General features: G+C 41.3%; 1 protein-coding gene and 2 pseudogenes across 1 annotated transcript; all 3 read left to right on the forward strand.

The window, feature by feature from the left end:
• The window catches only part of LOC132185168 (glutamate receptor 2.2-like), a 33,771-nt pseudogene extending 18,434 nt beyond the window's left edge, over positions 1 to 15,337 (forward strand).
• On the forward strand, positions 1,759 to 10,926 carry LOC132185164 (uncharacterized; annotated as a pseudogene).
• Positions 15,338 to 17,512: 2,175 nt separating the features above from the next.
• LOC132185163 (uncharacterized) lies at positions 17,513 to 18,205 on the forward strand. Its single transcript, XM_059598973.2, has one exon. The coding sequence runs from the start codon at positions 17,513 to 17,515 to the stop codon at positions 18,203 to 18,205; it is 693 nt and encodes a 230-aa protein (XP_059454956.2).
• Positions 18,206 to 19,480: the final 1,275 nt, after the last annotated feature.

The raw sequence follows: 19,480 nt of genomic DNA on the forward strand, positions 1-19,480 counted from the left end.
TTAGTTTTCTGCTAATTTTAATTCTGTTTGTGTTTTGTTTTTGTTTTATTTTAGAATTTGCAAATAGGTCCGTAGCTGCCTTCACTGTAACTGCAATCGAGCGCAGGTCGCGTGCGATCGAGCGCACGGACGCATTTCAGCAAGCACCAGGCCAGCAGCGCTCGAGCCTCTCCTCGTGCGCTCGCACCCATCTGCTGTAAAACTCTCGAGCGCACCTTGTCATGCGATCAAGCGCACTTGCGGCAGCCTGCATCCAGAACCCTGAGTGCTACCTAAGGCCATTTGTAAGCTTGTTTGTTTTTTTAGCTTATTTCTTTCTGTTCTTTTTACTGTTCTGTTTAGTTTATGAGAGGTCGTCGTTCTTTGTCTTTTCCATTAATTTCTTGCGACCTTGAAATTGAACGCACCCTTAGACAAATTAGATCCCAAAAGAACTCTAATTTGCTAGAAGAGTGTTCCACTGAGACCATGGGGGACAGTAACCACGTAGCATTGCAAGATCACTATCTTCCTACCACTTACACTACTCCCACATGTCTTCGGTTGCCGGAAATTACGGCAACCCATTATCAAATTAAGCCCAGCACTATACAAAGTTTACCTTCTTTGCTAGGGCTTAGCACTGAAAATCCTTATGACTTCCTCAGCGATTTCGAAGCAATTTGTGATACCACTAAAATGAATGGATTCACTGAGGATACCCTAAGGATGCGTCTTTTTCCTTTCTCCCTCAAGGAAAAAGCCAAACATTGGTTCCAATCTTTAACACCTAACTCCATTACTTCTTGGGCTCAATTGCAACAAGAATTTCTTAAGAAGTACTTTCCCATAGGAATGACCAATGATACTAGGAGAGCCATTACTACCTTCTCCCAGTATGAGGGAGAAGATTTCCATGAGACTTGGGATAGACTACAGAGCCTGCTTAGATCATGTCCACACCACGCAGTCCCAAAATGGTAGCTAGTGCAGTGTTTTTATGATGGCCTGACCGAGTCCAATAGAAAAATGGTGGATGCATCATGTGGGGGGACATTCATGTTGAAAAGCGAAGATGAAGCATGGTCTATGTTTGAAAACTTGAGTAACAATTCTCTTCAGCTGGTTTCCGCCAGACGAAGGGCACCAGCACCTAAAGCACTCAAGACGGAGAGTTTGTATGAAACCGGCCATTCCCCAAACATGGCCAACCAAGTAGTTGAGGCTATCACCAAGAAGCTAGAGCAAGTTCTGTTGACTGTTGGTTTTGCTCCTAATGCTGCTCATACACACACTGAAGCATGCTCATTCTGTTCCAGTCCTATGCATCATGTAAATAACTGCCCTGTTACTAGAAATTATACTGATATTGCAAATGAGCAGGTTAATGCAGCTTTCTCTAGACCGGGTAATGATCCATACTCCAATACTTACAACCCCGGGTGGAGAAATCAGCCAAATTTCTAATGGAAGAATTCAAGCTCAAGCAACTCAGCCCCAGGGCCACACAATCAAGCTCAATCCAACAGGCAGCCCTACCAACCTCATTCCACTTACCGGGCTCCACAGCAGCACTACCAGGCTCCCTCAGAGTCTAATTTTAAGGATCGAATTATAAAAGCAGTGAATGAGCTGACCAGCGAGATCAAGCAGTCAATCAAATCTCAAGAAGAATTAGTCAACTCACATTCCCAATCCATTGCCAAGCTAGAAGCTCAAGTCGAACAACTTGCCAACACCATCAACAGAAGGGACGAAGGGAAGCTTCCGAGTCAACCGATGGTAAACCCCAAAGGGCACTACATGGTAGATGAGGGCACTTCATACCATCAGCAAGTTCAAGCCATCACCACTTTGAGAAGTGGCAGAATAGTTGACAATCATGTGGAGGAGAAGAAGGATGAGCACACGGAGGTTGCACAGAATCTGCAGAATGATAAAAGCAAGCAAGCAAGCAATGAGGCTTCTTCGTCATTAGCAGCACCCACTCCAGAGATCCCATATCCCCACGAGCCCCCTTCCCAGAATGTCTCAAGGCACCTTCGCACTTTGGGAAACAAGGAAAGAAAATACAAGGAATGATGGAGATGTTCAAACAGGTCAAAATCAATCTCCCCCTTCTCGATGCCATTGCACAAGTGCCTGCCTATGCCAAGTTCCTTGTGTACTCAAAAGACTTGTGTACTCAAAAGAGGAAGACCAGAAATAACATCCCTAAGAAAGTTCTTCTAACTGAGCAAGTGAGTTCCCTGATTAAGCACAACACTCCTCCGAAGTTCAAGGACCCCGGGGCTCCTACAATTTCATGCATCATCGAAAAAAGAGAGATTGATAGGGCACTCTTAGATTTGGGAGCTGGTGTGAATTTATTTCCCTATTCAGTATATGAGCAGCTTGGCCTAGGGGAGCTGAAGCCCACCACTGTGATTCTGCAACTAGTTGACCGGTCAATTAAGAAGCCTAGAGGGATTATCGACGATGTGATCATCCAGGTGGATAAATTTTTCTTCCCAATTGACTTCATAGTGCTTGATACCGAGCCTGTGCCCAATCCGGAGAAGCTGGTTCCTGTCATCCTTGGGCGTCCGTTCTTAGCTACAACAAATGCATGTATCAACTGTCGAACTGGAGTCATGGAGATCTCATTTGGCAATATGAAGGTTCGGTTGAATATCTTTACTGCATTTCAGCATGCTCCCGATCAAAATGAGTGTTTCTTTTTGGACAGCATTGAAGAATATGTAGAAGACTCACTACCCAGTCTCCTGACAAAGGATCCAGTGGAGCATGCCTAAATTACTTCGACCTTGAAGAATTCAACACCGACCAGTACATTCAAGAGGTCCATGATTTGCTAGAAACAGCTGCAAGTGCAGATTTCCATCCATGGAGGGTAGTAAAAGAGCCCCTACCTGTGACATCAAGAACTCCTCCTGTTCCATCTCTACTGTCTCCGCCGAAGCTTGAGTTGAAGCCCTTGCCAGCAAAGCTCAAGTATGCATTTCTGGGGTCTAACAACACCCTGCCGATTATCATTGCTTCCGACTTACAAAAAGACCAAGAAGACAGTTTGCTCGCAGTGTTAAAAAAGTATAAAGAGGCTATTGGTTGGACCGTGGCAGATTTGAAAGGCATTGACCCCTCTATCTGTATGCACTAGATCCATTTGGAAGAAGATGCTCGACCCTCCCGTGAAGCACAGCGCCGGTTGAATCCCAACATGAAGGAGGTAGTAATGAAAGAGGTAGTCAAGTTACTTGATGCAGGCATCATCTACCCCATCTCAGATAGCAAATGGGTGAGCCCCACTCAAGTGGTTCCAAAGAAATTAGGCATCACCGTCGTTGAGAACTCTGCTGGCGAATTGGTTCCACAGCGCACAACCACGGGATGGCATGTCTGCATTGACTACCGGAAGCTCAATTCCCATACCCGAAAGGATCACTTCCCGATCCCATTCATTGATCAAATTTTGGAGCGTCTTGCTGGCCAAAGTTACTATTGCTTCCTTGACGGCTACTCTGGGTATAATCAGGTTGTAGTTGATCCCTAAGACCAAGAGAAGACGACATTCACATGTCCATTTGGCACCTTCGCTTACCGACGCATGCCCTTCGGCTTATGCAATGCACCTGCCACATTCCAAAGATGTATGATGTCTATCTTCTCCGACATGGTGGAAAAATTTTTGGATTTATTTATGTACGACTTTTCTGTTTTTGGATCTTCTTTTGATAACTGTCTCCATAATCTTTCACTTGTGCTTCAACATTGTAAAGAAACTAACCTGACTTTAAGCTGGGAGAAGAGCCACTCCATGGTACAAGAAGGTATAGTTTTGGGCCATATAGTGTCCAAAAGAGGTATTGAGGTGGACAGAGCTAAGGTTGAGCTAATTGAAAATCTACCACCACCCACTTCAGTAAAGCAGATCCGCTCTTTCCTAGGGTATGCCGGGTTTTATCGTCATTTCATCAAAGACTTTAGTAAAATTTCAAAGCCCTTATGTAACTTGCTTGCTAAGGACGCCCCTTTTCACTTTGATGAAGCATGTCACAAGGCATTCCAGCAGCTCCAGTCTCTATTATCTTCTGCTCCCATCATGCAGCCGCTTGACTGGTCATTGCCCTTTGAGATCATGTGTGATGGGTCTGACTATGTTGTGGGTGCAGTTTAGGGACAACGGGTAGGCAAGCTTCCTCATGTCATTTATTATGCTAGCAAGACTTTAATAGATACTCAAGTCAATTACACAACCACTGAGAAAGAATTGCTAGCTGTGGTATTTGCTCTGGATAAATTCCGCTCATATCTTCTGGGATCAAAGGTGATTATTTTTTTTGATCATGCTGCTTTGCGACATCTGCTGGCCAAGAAGGAAACAAAGCCTCGGTTGATCCGCTGGATATTACTTCTGCAAGAATTTGACATTGAGATTCGGGACAAGAAGGGCACTGAAAATGTTGTTGCTGACCATTTGTCACGGATTTTATTTGAGACACCCCAGCCGGTTCCTATTCATGACTTATTCCCAGATGAGCAACTCTTGGAAATTACTCCAAGAAATCCGCCGTGGTATGCCGATATTGTCAATTATCTAGCTACAGGTCGGATTCCTTCTCATTGGTCTAAGCAAGATAAGGACCGCTTCTTCAAGCAAGTTCGATTCTATTATTGGGAAGATCCAGAGTTGTTCAAGTATTGTGCTAATAAGATCATCCGACGTTGTGTCCCTAAGAGTGAATTTTCTAGCATTCTTACCTTTTGTCATTCCCTAGCTTGTGGAGGACACTTCAGTGCCAAGAAGACAGCAGCCAAGGTTCTACAATGCGGATTCACATGGCCCACCTTGTTCAAAGATGCCTATGACTTCTGCCGAGCTTGTGAGCAATGTCAACGCCTAGGAGCTATGTCGCGGAGGGATATGATGCCATTGAACCCCATCCTTATTGTCGAGATTTTTGATGTCTGGGGTATCAACTTCATGGGACCCTTCCCACCATCTTGCGGGTATGAGTACATTTTGGTAGGAGTAGACTATGTTTCTAAGTAGGTAGAAGCCATTGCCACCAAGACCAATGATCACAAGGTTGTAGTGAAATTCCTCCAAGCCAACATTTTCAGCAGATTTGGTACTCCTCGGGCTATCATCAGAGATGGAGGTAAACAGTTTTGCAACCGATTTTTCAAGGCCTTGCTTCACAAATATTCTGTCACACATAAGATAGCCACTCCCTACCATCCTTAAACAAGTGGCCAAGTGGAAGTCTCTAACTGGGAGATTAAGCATATTTTGGAGAAGACGGTTAGGCCAGACCGCAAGGATTGGTCCTTGCACCTCAATGATGCATTATGGGCCTACCGTGTCACCTCCCTGTGGAATTAGAACACAAGGCTCTATGGGCAATCAAGCAGTTCAATTTCGACATGTAGGCAGCCAGTCCCCACCAGAAACTTCCGTTGACAGAGTTGAAGGAGCTGCGGCGAGATGCCTATGATAGTGCTTGCCTTTACAAGGAGCGGACTAAGGCTTTTCATGACAAACATATCTTGCCCAAGATGTTTGAGCCGGACCAGAAAGTATGGCTCTTCAATTCCAGACTCGGCTTTTCCTTGGGAAGCTCCGTTCAAGGTGGGACGGCCTCTTCATAGTCACCTCAGTGTCTCCCGATGGCGCCCTTTGAATTGTGGGACCCAAAGGATGGCTCTCTATTCAAGGTCAATGGTCAAAGGTTGAAGCCCTGCATCCAGAACTTCAAGCCAGGTACAGACGTGGAATCCGTCGATTTGACGGATCCCGTCTATCTTTTTGATTAAGGCACTGACACCCTGGGCTCGAGCGCACTCCCTATGCGCTCGATCTGAGAACACAGGCCTGCGCTCGAGCCCACCCTAAATGGGATCAAGCGCAGAAGCTCTACACTGATACACACTTGCACGCATGCGCTCGAGTGCACCTCTAGGAGCGCTCGAGCGTACCCCTGCCCATCTTGTCCCCTCCCTGAGCGAGTGCGATCGAGCGCACGTTAGTGCCGCTCGAGCGCACTCGTTCAGAGGTCTCACGTGACCTTTTTTAGGTCACGACCCCTTCATTTCCCCCATTTCCCCAATCCCATCGCCGCAGCACCAGCACCCACCCACACCATTGCAACACCCACTTCGCCCCCACCATCTCTGTCCCCGCCACCAAACACCTCCCCGCCACCACCGCCCTCCCCTACCACCGCCGACAAACCAAACGGCGCCCCACATTCCCTGTTTTCCTTCCCCCATCCATCTTTCTCTCCCCCATTCCACTTTCCCTAACACCCCCACCGTGACCCATTTTTTTCAATTTTTTTTGTGGAAATCAGCAGTCCGTGGGTCCACGGACTGCTTTATGTTGGGATTTTTCTGTTTTGCAGGGGGTTAGGTAGCCAAGTAGGATGGTTCTTCGCTACCTCTATTTTGAGGTGCACGCTAGGTGCTCGACAAAAGGCCTCAACCAAGCTACATCATGCTTCAGGTCCCCCGCTTCCACATCCCGGTCTTTCCCTGTTCAGGATACCACCCCAGAGGCCCCATCCCAGCCGTTACCACGCCGTTGGAAGCAACGGAAACTCATCTTGGAAACCTCCTTTGCTGTCGACACCGTACTCCGAAGCCTCCCCGCAACAAAGTGGGCGGTCAAAGAATGTCAACGCCGCGGCCTCACTGCCTTGTTCCAGCCTGTCAGCCCCGCCGCTTACGAAGGGCTGGTCCGGGAATTTTATGCCCACCTTACCTTCGACTGCACTCGGCCGGGCATCCTCTCTTCTTCGGTGGTGGGCCTAGACATTGAGTTGACCACAGACGACATTGCTGCTGCTTTGCAATGTTCCCATGAGTGCCCGTCAGATATCTTGGCTCGGGACGGCTCCCCTCGGAACTTAGAGCTGCCATCCGACCTCACACCGCAAGTTATTGTGGATGACATGTGCGGCGGCCGCTACACCGATGACCTCCGCAACTCTACAAGCAAGGTCCTTCTACCTTCCCGCCTGTGGTTCGTGAACTTCATCCTGCAGCGGAATGTGTGCCCCTTTGGACATAAGACTCAGCTGCGCGGCCCCTTTCTTGCGGCCCTCTATGCCTTTCAGAGAGGCTATTGGATTTCCATCCCCCAGCTCATTTGGGACCAGATACACAAGTTTTGGGATGGGGCGATTGTGAGGTGCACGCAGGGTTCGGCTTCATGGGGACTTCCATTCCCTTTTCTCCTCACCCAGATCTTTCAAACCCGAGGCATAGAGGGTTCCCCCGCTGATGGACCTATTTCCACATATCCTCAGTTTGGCCTGATCTTGCGGAATCAGAGTTATTCCCACATGCCGAGACGACGTCGAGTGCTTGCAGCAGCGGAGGTCGTTAGGGACGCTGATGGGCCTGTCCACAATGCGCCACCTCCAGTTGAGCCGGTCGATAGCATGGGAGCGGCAGCAACCGTTACTATGACCATGTCACAATATGAGTCCCTCCACAAAGAACTGCAAGATCTTCGATCTGAGCTTGCGACCCAGAGAGCGGAGGATAGGCGCCAGGCAGATGAACGATTTGAAGCCCAGCAAGAACTGCTGCACGCCGTTGTAGCACGGCTGCCACTTGCTCCGGGGGCATCTTCTTCTGCGCCACAGTGACAGGTTAGGTGTTGTTAACCCTTGCACTGCTTTCCTGTTCTTGTCCACACACTGAGGACATTGTGCACTTTAAGTTGGGGGGTCTGGGCATATACATGATAGTTCTGAGCATGCAATTGATTTTACTGTTGTAGTTTGAAATTCATTGATGGGCTTAATATGACGAACACATGATCACTTGATTAAGGAATTAAAACTGGGTTACTCTCATTGGCAGCATGAAATATTACTTATTTCAATTTGATTTTCACAAGCACACTAGCATATAGTCTGTGGGGTATAAAATCTGGAATCAAGAATGTTTGGTTTTAATATTCGGAATGTAGTTGGGCATCTTATTGGGAAAACGACTTTGGCATAAATTTCAATTTAAAAAAAAAAAAAAAAATGATCATTTTAAACTTTCCACCAAGTAACCGGACCTCTTGCCTCATTAAGCAGTGAGTGTTTGCGTCAAAAAGTGAGAAGTTTGGATTGGTTGATAAAAAAAAAATAATAATAATAAAATAAAAATTTTAAAAAAATAATAATAATAATAGCTTAGCTTTGTAGCCTTTTTGGCCCGAGTTTGTAAGTCCTTAGCGGTGTCTTTACACCTAATGCCCTAAAACCGTCTGGTTTGGGAGTCATTGGCTTAACGCTCGATACATGGGTCAATTAGAAAGCTTAAGGGAGCTAAGTGAAAAAAAAAAAAAAAAAAAAAAAAAAAGGGAATTTTTGCCTTGGTTGTTCATCCAAAAGGAAGTCCAATGAATTTTGAGTATTAATCCATGCATGATTGAGATTAATTTTGAAATCCCTTGACTATTTGTTGAGTTCACATACACGAGTTGAATCTTGTAATATCTCATAATTGCCATGATTGAAGCTAAGTTGTGATTGCCTGAAATTGTGAAGATATTGCCTAAAATTGCCATGATTGAAGCTAAGTTGTGATTGCCATGATTAAGCCTGTTTATGACTGAGAACCATGATGGTCATGATATTGTATTTTTGAGAACAACATAGGTATAAAATGTTTGTGGGTATCATTCCTGAAAAACCCTCACGAGACTTCACTCGTCCTCTAGGGAACTCTTAGGGGTTTAAAAGGCTTGTTGCATATGCTAAATGCAACCGTACATCCCACAAAAGTTGGATTTATCTTTTTAGCTTTCACTTTATTTTATGTTTTGTATTGCTAAGGGACTAGCAATATCTAAGTTGGGGGGTGTGATAAGCGCCAAATGTTGCACATTCAAGCCCCTTAATTTACATATGTTAATTCCTTATCATTCTTATTTGTTTGATTTTGTTTTGTTTTTGTGTTTCAGGACTTATTTGACAAACCATAGGAAATTAGGCTTAAAATATCAAAAAGTTGAGCATTCTGGATCTAGGATCGAGCGCAGCACTCCTGGGATCGAGCGCACCTGTGCTCGAGCATCTGCGGCCAAGGATCGAGCGCATGCCTGCACTCGCGCGCACACTAGCTAGGCTCGAGCGCACCAAATCTTGGATCGAGCACATACAAGCGTATAGTGCACGGCAAGAATCCCTCTCTAGCATGGACTTGGATTTCAGTCTCCCAATTGGATTCGGAGACTGACTTCCTACTTTTTTAGGATTTCTAGGGTTTTAGGGTTTTCCAATTTCCTATAAATAGGGCTCTAAACATTGTAAACAGACACACCACTTTTAGAGCAAAAATTCAGTAAAATAGTCTGTGGAACTTAGAAGATCATGAGCAGCTAAACCCCAACTGTGGGGTATTGATGTAGCCCTTTCGAAGGACAATGGTTTGATTGTATTTAATTTCTAGTCTTTCAATTTATGCATGTTGATTGTATAACCCTGAGGATTGCTACAGTTGATTTCTGTTCTTCATATTAAATGCAGTTGTTCTTTAAATTCCAATTTAATATAGTAAAATTCTTATCTTGTCTTAGAAATTATTTTACTATTATTGAACTCAAATCATTCTTATTTTATGTGATTATAAGAATGATGGTTATACAATGGTACTTAATTGGCATGCAATCAATAGGATTAGATAGACCATACCTAGGGAAAACGGATCGTACTACACCCTAGTTTAGTGTAATTTAGGTAGACGGTCCGTGCCAACCGAAGATGGGTTATGCTATTCCGTTGATTGTATGAGATTATTTTTATGTCTTCTTGTTGAAATTATAACATGCATAGAATGAATTGCTAGAATTAAATATGGTTAACCATTGATGTGCGAATCGTGGTAAAGTCAATACCCTACTCTCTCTCTCATAAATTTACTCCATTTTATTTTCGTTTATTTTATGCACTTTAAATTTACACAAACAATTCACTCTCTTTTAATTAAGTTAATTTTGATCTTTTAATTTTGATAATTAAACCCCTGCAGTCCTTGAGGTTTGACACCCTCAATATAGCCCTATCCTACAGGATTCGTTCTATTGCGAGTGGTAATTTTATAATTGATATTTTTGGTCACAAAAATACCACATCAGTATTACAATCTGTTTTTTATTGGCCCAATGTGTTTAAAGATGCTTTCTTGTTTTGCAGCTCTTGTGATAGATGCCAAAGGTCAGGTAACATCTCATCCAGAAATCAAATGCCACTGCAAAATATTCAAGTTGTAGAGCTCTTCGATGTCTGGGGTATTGACTTCATGGGACCATTTCCTAACTCATTCGGTTATTTATATATTCTTGTGGGTGTGGATTATGTGTCTAAATGGGTTGAGGTTGTTCCCTCAAAGACTAATGATCACAAAGTGGTTGTGAAGTTTTTGCAGTAAAACATTTTTGCTAGATTTGGGACACCTAGGGCAATAATCAGTGATCGGGGAAGCCACTTCAACAACTATTCCTTTGCCTCCGTGATAAAGAAGTATGGCATCACTCATAAGGTTGGCACTCCATACCATCCCCAAACCAATGGCCAAGTGGAGATCAGCAACAGAGAGATGAAAGGTATCCTTGAAAGGACAGTGAACCCCAATAGGAAGGATTGGTCACTACACTTGAATGATGCACTATGGGCTTATGGGACGGCTGACAAGACACCTATCGGTATGTCTCCATATCGTTTTGTTTTTAGAAAAGCATGTCATCTACCAGTGGTATTGGAACATAAAGCGTACTGGGCCATCAAGAAGTTTAACTTTGATATGAAGCAAGCTGGTGACAAAAGGAAGCTCCAATTAGATGAATTGGAGGAGCTGAGGAGTGATGCATATGAGAATGCCAAGCTCTACAAGGATAGAACAAAGGCATACCATGACAAGCAACTGGTGAGGAAGGAGTTTTAAGTAGGCCAGAAGGAATGAATCTATAATTCAAGATTGAAACTTTTCCCTGGGAAGCTTAAGTCAAGATGGTCTGGACCGTGCCTTGTTACACAAGTATTCCCTCATGGAGCTTTGGAAGTCCACAACCCATAGACAAATCAGTCATTCAAAGTGAATGGACACAGAGTGAAGCCATACATTGAAACAAACTTTGCACCAAGAGATCAAGATTTGGCACTTCAGTCTGTGCAATATATAGCACATCCTTTTGGAGCATCTACTTCTGGACAACACTAAGTGGAGACCACCGTCTGGCTGAAGACGTAAAACTTAGCGCTCATGGGAGGCACCCTATAGTCTATCCTTTTATTTTGTTTAGTGTGTTTTAAGTTAATTTTTTTATCTTTATTTTCGTTTCTTTTTACTTGTTTGTGTGTTTTCTTATTTTGAAGGGACAAGTGTGCTTCACTTCAAGTTTGGGGGTGTGCTATGAGCCATGCTTTCCAAGATCATGTCGACCATCTCTCGGGTACATTCTTTCTTTGATTTAGACACATTGGGGACAATGTGTCCTTTAAGTTTGGGGGTATGGACACATGTGTTTTTTACACACACTCTGTCCCAATTTTCATGTCATTTGTTTTGTGTGTTTGGTTGTTTATTTCAAAAAAAAAAAAAAAAAAAAAAAAGGTTTATGCATGTTCATGTTTGCCCTAAAATTTTAAGTTAATCTAAAAGAATTGTGGCTTGAATTCATCAGTGAGCTTAAAATTTTGAACACATGATCTGATGAGTGAATCTATTAGTTTGGTTACTTGTTGAGGACAATTGAAAAATCACATGTTTGATCTGATCACACAAGCACATTAGCACATAATTTGTGAGGTATGACATGAGGTCTGATATGTGTGCTTCTATATCTTGGATGAAATTGGATGACTTGGACCTCTTGCCTCAAAGCATTGAGTGTTCACGTCAAAAGGTGAAAAATGTTGAATTGGTCAATGTCAAGGTTAGTTTGGTTTTGTAGCCTTTTTGACTCGAGTTAGTAGGTCCTTAGGGGTGTCTCTACACCTAATGCCCTAAAACCATCTGGCTTGGGAGTCATTGACTTAACACTCGCTACAAGGGTCAATTAGAAAGCTTAAAGGAACCAAGCATTGCACAACCTGACCAAAAAAAAAAAAAAGAGAGAGAGAGAGAGAGAGAGAGAAAAAGAAATTTACCATGGTTGTTCATTATAATAGGGATTTCAATGAATTTTGAGAGATGAAGACATTACATGTTGGAAAGATTTGGAAGCCTCATAATTTTGTGCTAATTCACTATACACAAATTTCAAACTTGTGATGATTTAGTATGTCCTTTGTAAGTAATTGCACTTTGAGGTTCCAATTCACTGTGAAGATGGAGTTCATCTTTTTAAGCTTGCTTATGAATGAAAATCATAATCTTGAAGTGATACTTTAATCTCTGGGGTAACATGAACTGTGCATGATGTTTGTGGGTAACATTTCTGAAAAACCCTCAGGAGACTTCACTCGTCTCTAGGGAATTCCTAGAGGTTTAAAAGGCTTGTTGCATACGCTAAATGCAATCGTACATCCCACCAAAGATGGATTTATCTTTTTGTTCTCTGATTTTCATTTTTGTTTTTAGTTTTGTATTTCTAAGGGACTAGCAATATGTAAGTTTGGGGGTGTGTTAAGTGCTAAAATATTCATATTTTCAGCCCTTAACTTACATGTTTTAATCCTTTGGTTTTAGCTAATTAGGTCATTTTAATTCCTTTTTGTATTTTCCATACTTTTGTAAGCTTTTGGAAGAAAATGAAGTAAATCTGGAAGATTTGGGCTCAAAGAGAGAAGATGGAAAAATGGGAGCCCCTGACGCTGCGATCGATAACAGGTTCCCTGCGACTGAGCGCAGTACTAGAGAAGACACAGCACGAAGCAAGCCACAAGCGATTGAGCGTACAACAGAAGAGGCTCGATCGCAGACCTGCGATCGAGCGCACACGGGCTACGATCAATTGCACCAGTGCGCAGGAGACACATCAAAGCTGCGGCCAGAGTGTCATTCTTTCCATATTAGGGTTTTCCAACTCCCAATTGTAATAGGTTTTGAAACCTTATGAAATTCCTAGGTTTACTAGTTTGTCAAGGACTTCTAAAGCCTATAAATAGACCCTTAAGCCTCTAGAATAGGTATGCTTTGTAAGGAGCAAAATTGGAGCTCTTTAAGTTCAAGTTTCGAGTTTATTCTTTTCCTTTCTTTTCTTTTATTTTATGAAGATATTTAACATCAACTTTATGTGTAACTAATTTATTTAGTAGGGCTAGATTGAAGCCCTAGTTATGTTTTGTTAATATTCAATATTGGCGCCTTTGTGATGATCTTGTTATGATGTCTCACTTGATTAATACCTAGTTTCATGAATTCCTCATATGTGTGTGCCTGATCAACATGTGCATGTGGTATGGACTAGTTAGTTAAATCAATTTGGATGATCGAGTCCTGGGTTTAACATAAGTAACAAAAGATATCCACACCGGGTTCTTGGGTTAATCAACATGGGGAACCGAGAGTAGACACTCATGCCTTAGGCCTTATGTGTTTGTCGATTTTCACAATTTTATGCTTTCTTAAAGAACAACTTAGTAGACACCCATGCTAAATACTTTAAGAAAGAAAAGAATTAGAGTAGACACCCATGCCTAATTCATTGCTTAGGGAAATCAATAGCTTAAGGAGTAGACACTAATGCCCTTAGGTTGACAAACATTAGATATTCATAACATGATCAAAACATTGGCATATTGATATATTAGCTAAATTTAATTAGTGATGGATATCAAAGCCCTATCTTTTTATCATTATCAATTTAAAACCAATCTCTTGTTTGATTTTACTTTGAGAATTGATTTTAAGACAAGATTCAGCAGTCCTCGTGAGAATGACCCTGTATTTGCACACTATACTACTATGTTGACCTCGTGCACCTGTGGGTAAAATATCTAGTTATTTGCCTGTTAATTTAGGTGGGTTATTGTGGAACAAAATACAGAAGGATAATACAAGTGTATCATGAAAAACCCAAAAAAACTTCTTAATTGCAAGCACACATTTTTTTCTCTCTTAAGTTGTAATATAAGACCCTCTCTTTCTTGAGTAATGCTAAACACAACACTCACAGTTGACACACAATACACTCACTTTCTCTTCTCTATGATACACACAACACAAACGCTCACACACCACACACACACACCTCTTAACACCCATCCATACATACACACGACACCATTAATGTCCAGCATCGTATGATTTTTCTTAAATTATGTTTTTCACACATATTATAATGCTCCAACTTTTAAATAAGTTAACAAATGGAATACTCACATATTCCATGTAGCATTACTACTTTTCCTATATGAAACTTAATGTCATTATCTAACTTATCCTAACATTGTTTTACAAAATTCAAAAGATGCCACATGCGATATTCATATCTAAACCTAACATGACAAAAGTTAGCACATGAAAAGCGAAGGCCCCCTACTGACCTCATGAATTAAAGTTGATATATTGTTGTAATGGATTAATATAGATATTTTTTGTTGTTGAATTATTTCGCTTGATTAAGTGTTGATTGTCTAGTGAGGCCGAAGCTTTATAGTTGTGGGCCTTTCTTATGTGCCTATCTCATATTGTTCTGTTCATGGCTTGACAAGTATACTTGGATTATGCAATTATGTTCTTTCCTAAAACCCATTTGAGTTTAATTTACAGAGGAGCTAGTGTTAAGCAATAGCGCTGGGTTTGTGGTGATTGTATGGGCTTTTGTGGTGCTCATGCTCACTCAAAGCTATACTGCAAGTTTGACGTCACTCTTAACAGTACAACAATTGCAACCAAATGTTACTGATGTCCACCAGCTTCTAAAGAATCAGGAGTATGTCGGATACCAAGAAGGTTCTTTTGTTTTAGGAATCCTAAAAGAAATGAACTTTCAAACAAGTAGGCTTCGACAATATAATTCTACAGATCAATGTAATGAACTTTTGTCCAATGGAAGTGCAAATGGTGGTATAGCTACTATTTTTGATGAAATCCCTTACATGAAGTTTTTTCTAGGACAATATTGCTTAGAGTATACCATGGTTGCATGAATATACAAAACTGATGGCTTTGGCTTCGAACGTTGTCTCATTTCTTTTATGTGTGTTTATGCAGATACTCTTGCATGCATGTAGTTTCTCATGGAAATTCTTCTTTTGTTGTTGTGGTCTTTTTTAATGACTTGTACGTCTTCCCAAGAGGTTGCCCTCTTGTTGCGGATGTTTCAAGAGCAATATTAGGAGGATGTGGAGAGGGCGTTTATCAGTTATTACCAGTCCTTATTCACGTCTACAGCCCCTTCCAATTTTGATAATTGTTTGGCTGAGTTGGAATGCCGCATGACTCATGACATGAATGAAGCTCTGATGAAGGAGTTTTCTAGAGACGAGGTTGTGGCTGCTGTGAATCAAATGCCACCTCATAAGGCACCCGGACCTGATGGTTTCTCTGCGAATTTTTACCAAGATAACTGGGAGGTAGTGGGCGAGGAGGTATGTCAATCTGTTCTTTCTATTTTGAACTCTGGCATAGTAGATAAGGAGCTTAGCGCTTATTCCTAAAACGACAAACCCATCTAGGGTGACGGAGTTTAGGCCAATAAGTCTATGTAATGTTTTTTACAAGATTATTTCCAAAGTTATTGCTAATAGAATGAAGGTGGTCTTGCCAAGTTTGATTTCTATGAATCAAAGTGCGTTTGTACCGGGGAGATTGATTTCGGATAACATAGTAGCAGCGTATGAGACGTTGCACTCGATGCATACCCGGATGTGGGGTAAGAAGGGGTACATGGCCATAAAATTGGATATGAGCAAGGCGTACGACCGAGTAGAATGGAATTTTTTGGAGGCTATTATGCGGCGAATGGGCTTTACAGAGAGATGGATTAATCTGATCATGGCATGTGTTCGTACGGCCAATTATTCCATTTTGCTGAATGGGATCCCAGCTGATCACATTTTTCCCTCTCGGGGAATACGACAAGGTGACCCTATTTCCCCGTACCTGTTTTACTATGTGCGGAAGCTTTAAGCTCTCTCCTTAAAAAGGCGGGTCTAAGAGGGTAGGTACATTGAAGGAGTCCCTACTTCTCGTAGAGGACCTAGAATTAACCACCTATTCTTTGCAGATGACTCCTTATTGTTTTGCAGAGCTGATTTGAGACATTGGCATCGGATTTCGGAAGTTCTAAGTATTTATGAAGGGGCTTCTGGCCAAAGACTAAATAGAGACAAAACTGCTCTCTTTTTTAGTAGGAACACTGAGCCCCGGGTGAAGCAGAAAATTTTAGAGGTGATAGGCATCCCTGAGTCACAGAGATTTGACACGTACTTGGGGCTTCCAGCTTTTGTAGGGAGGGCAAAAATGGCCGAATTCCAAGGCATTAAGGCACAGGTGTGGAAGAGGCTGCAAGATTGGAAGCTGAATTTTTTATCCCAAGCTGGAAAAGAGATCTTGCTCAAGGCGGTTATTCAAGCAATCCCAACCTATAGTATGAGCGTATTTCTCCTACCAAAAACTTTGTGTCATGATTTAAATTTTTTTGATGCAAAATTTTTGGTGGGGCCATCGCTCCAATGACAACCGTATTCATTGGATGAGTTGGGAGAAATTGGGGATGTCAAAGACACAGGGCGGTATGGGATTTCGAGACCTTTGCGTCTTCAATCAAGCTCTCTTGGCCAAACAATGTTGGCGCCTTTGGGTCTTACCGGATAGCTTAACAGCAAGAATTCTTAAAGCGAAATACTATCCAAATTGTTCAATTTTGGAGGCACAATTGGGGACTAAACCTTCATTTGCTTGGAGGAGTATCCAAGGAGCTTGCAAGGTTGTCAATGATGGGTTGTTTTGGCGTATTGGGTCTGGATCCCAGTTCAAAATATGGGGAGACAAATGGCTCAATAACCCATCCACTTATATGGCTCAATCTCCTCCAAGGATACTTAATGCTGAATCAAAGGTGGAGGAATTGATTGACCAAGATCGAAAGGGGTGGAATATAACACTTATCGAGAGAATTTTTAATGAGGCGGATCGAGAAGCAATTTATTCCGTTCTAATTAGTTTCACGAACCAACCGGATAAGTTGGTGTGGCGAGGAACCAAGAATGGAGTGTTCACGGTAAGAAGTGCATACCATATGATGAAGGAACAAGAAAATGGGAACCAACCAGAAAGCTCTAGCCAGAGAGGGAACAATGTCTTATGGAAAGGAATATGGGAGATGCACTCTCCAAATGTGGTGAAAAGTTTTATGTGGAGAGCCTGCAGGAACATACTCCCAACAAGGGAGAATCTAATGAGGAAAAAGGTGATTGAGGATCCTTTGTGTCCTATCTGTAATTTGGAGGTTGAGTCTACGCTGCATGTTCTTTGGGACTGCACTGCCGCAAGAGACGTTTGGGGAGTGAGCCGGATGTTCTTCCAAAAATGCTCCCTTAGAGGACCAAATTTCCTCTAGGTGGCCGAAGGTGTCTTTGAGATGGGGGGCGATAAGCTCTTTCGACTTTTCTCAAAAATATCAAGAAGGATCTGGTTGAGAAGAAACGGTTGGATTTATGATAAAACCTTCTCTCACCCGAACCAGATCTCTCATGATGCGGAAATAGCAGTGCAGGACTACGAGAAAGCGAATGCCGTGGAACACAAAAAAATTCTGGAGAGACGGGAGCAACCTCCCAGGTGGGGTAAACCAACTAGAGGATGGATGAAAGTGAATGTTGATGCAGCTCTCAACAAGAAAGAAGGCAAAATGGGCTTTGGGCTAGTCATGCGTGACCATGAAAGTAGAGTCGTAGTGGCTAAAAGCATTGTGCGGTTGGGAACGTGGGACTCAGCAGCTACGGAGGCGTTAGCAACCTATTTTGGCGGCATATCTGGTCATGAACAAGGAGTACAGCAACTAATTCTAGAAGGAGATGCAAAGCAAATTATCGAAGCCATTAAAGACGAAGGCCAAAATCTTAGTCTGTTAGGCCAGTTGATTGAGGATGTCAGGATTGGGCTTAATGCTATTCCTATGTGGAATGTAGAGCACGTACATCGTGAGGCGAATAAGGTGGCTCATAGACTAGCTAAATTGGCTCTTACACAAGCCAATGATATTGTATGGTTGGAAGAGGAACCTCCTTGTATTAGAGACATTGTATTGACAGAGCAATTGCTTTGTCAATGATCCATCAATAATATTGATCAACACAATTCATTAAAAAAAAATAATAATAATAATTAACCTCTAAATTATGGAATAAAATCACTCATTCGTATGCTCTCTCAGAAACATACTTCAAATTTTTTTATTTATTAAGCATATATAACTATCTGCTTCTGGGGGAAAAGTGAAAACTGAAATTTTTTTACTTATATTCAATATTAATTTTCTCCTTGTTCTTACACGAATTAAACTTTAGTTGCTTATGAATTTAATTATTAAGAAAAAACAAGTCCATAATCAAGTTGATATTGAATTATAATACACATGAAAATTTCAAATCATGCAAATTAAGTATTGTTAAATTTTTTTAATGTATTTTAAAATCTCTAAAAATAATTTTTATATTTAGCAATCTTAATTAAATAAGCATTAGTAAATGTCAAACTATGTTACATTATCTATCTCATTTAATTCTAAATAATCGTTTTTTCTTCCTTGAATAGCATGTTTGTCTTTTCAACTAAATTAAGTGTTATTTAGTTTAGCGGCTTCGAATCATACAATTTGAAAAAAAAATTAAAAATTAAAAAATTAAAATGCAGTTAATAAAAATACAATTTTTAAAAATGTAACTAAGCATTTGTTAAAATCATGGATTGACTTTTTAAACTGTGTGTTGTAAAAGTAATGCTACATACTCTCACTTCTTTACACCCACTACTTCACATCCATAGATAATTTTTAAAATCATAATTGGATTAAAATCTAATTATCTAAAATTTAATGGTGGTTTTAAAAGCAACCAATATGTTTGAAAAAATTAATGTAAAAAAATATAAGTATGTGTAGCAATAATCTTCTTAAAATGCACCATTTTGATTGCACTTTTGAAAATGTAAGCGCAGGGTCTGTTATATTTAGAAAGGGATAATTGTGTCATTTAAAAAGTTTAATTGACTGTGTCATAACGCACGTGTCATGTAAAACATACAGGAGTCAACATGGCTTAAGCATGCTCAGCTTTAAGAGTACGTAAGAGTGTAAAGAAAAAAATAAATAATGCCATTGCATATTTTCACTTCCATTTTTTTTTTTTCTATAACACGCAGCAAATTTTTTCTTTTTCTTGTTTTAAATTCCAATTCTGTCTTTAAACGATTTGAGCGTTTCAATTTGTAAGACTTATAATTAAGAACATATATACGAAAAAGGTTATATATATATATTCTTGTTTTAAATTCCAATTCTGTCTTTAAACGATTTGAGCGTTTCAATTTGTAAGACTTATAATTAAGA

This window comes from Corylus avellana, chromosome 7 (assembly GCF_965113065.1).
Source record: "Corylus avellana chromosome 7, dhCorAvel1.hap1.2, whole genome shotgun sequence".
Lineage (NCBI taxonomy): Eukaryota > Viridiplantae > Streptophyta > Magnoliopsida > Fagales > Betulaceae > Corylus > Corylus avellana.

Coding starts and splice junctions, on each gene's coding strand:
- LOC132185163 (XM_059598973.2), top strand. CDS start 17,513: ATGGGGGGCGATAAGCTCTTTCGACTTTTCTCAAAAATATCAAGAAGG.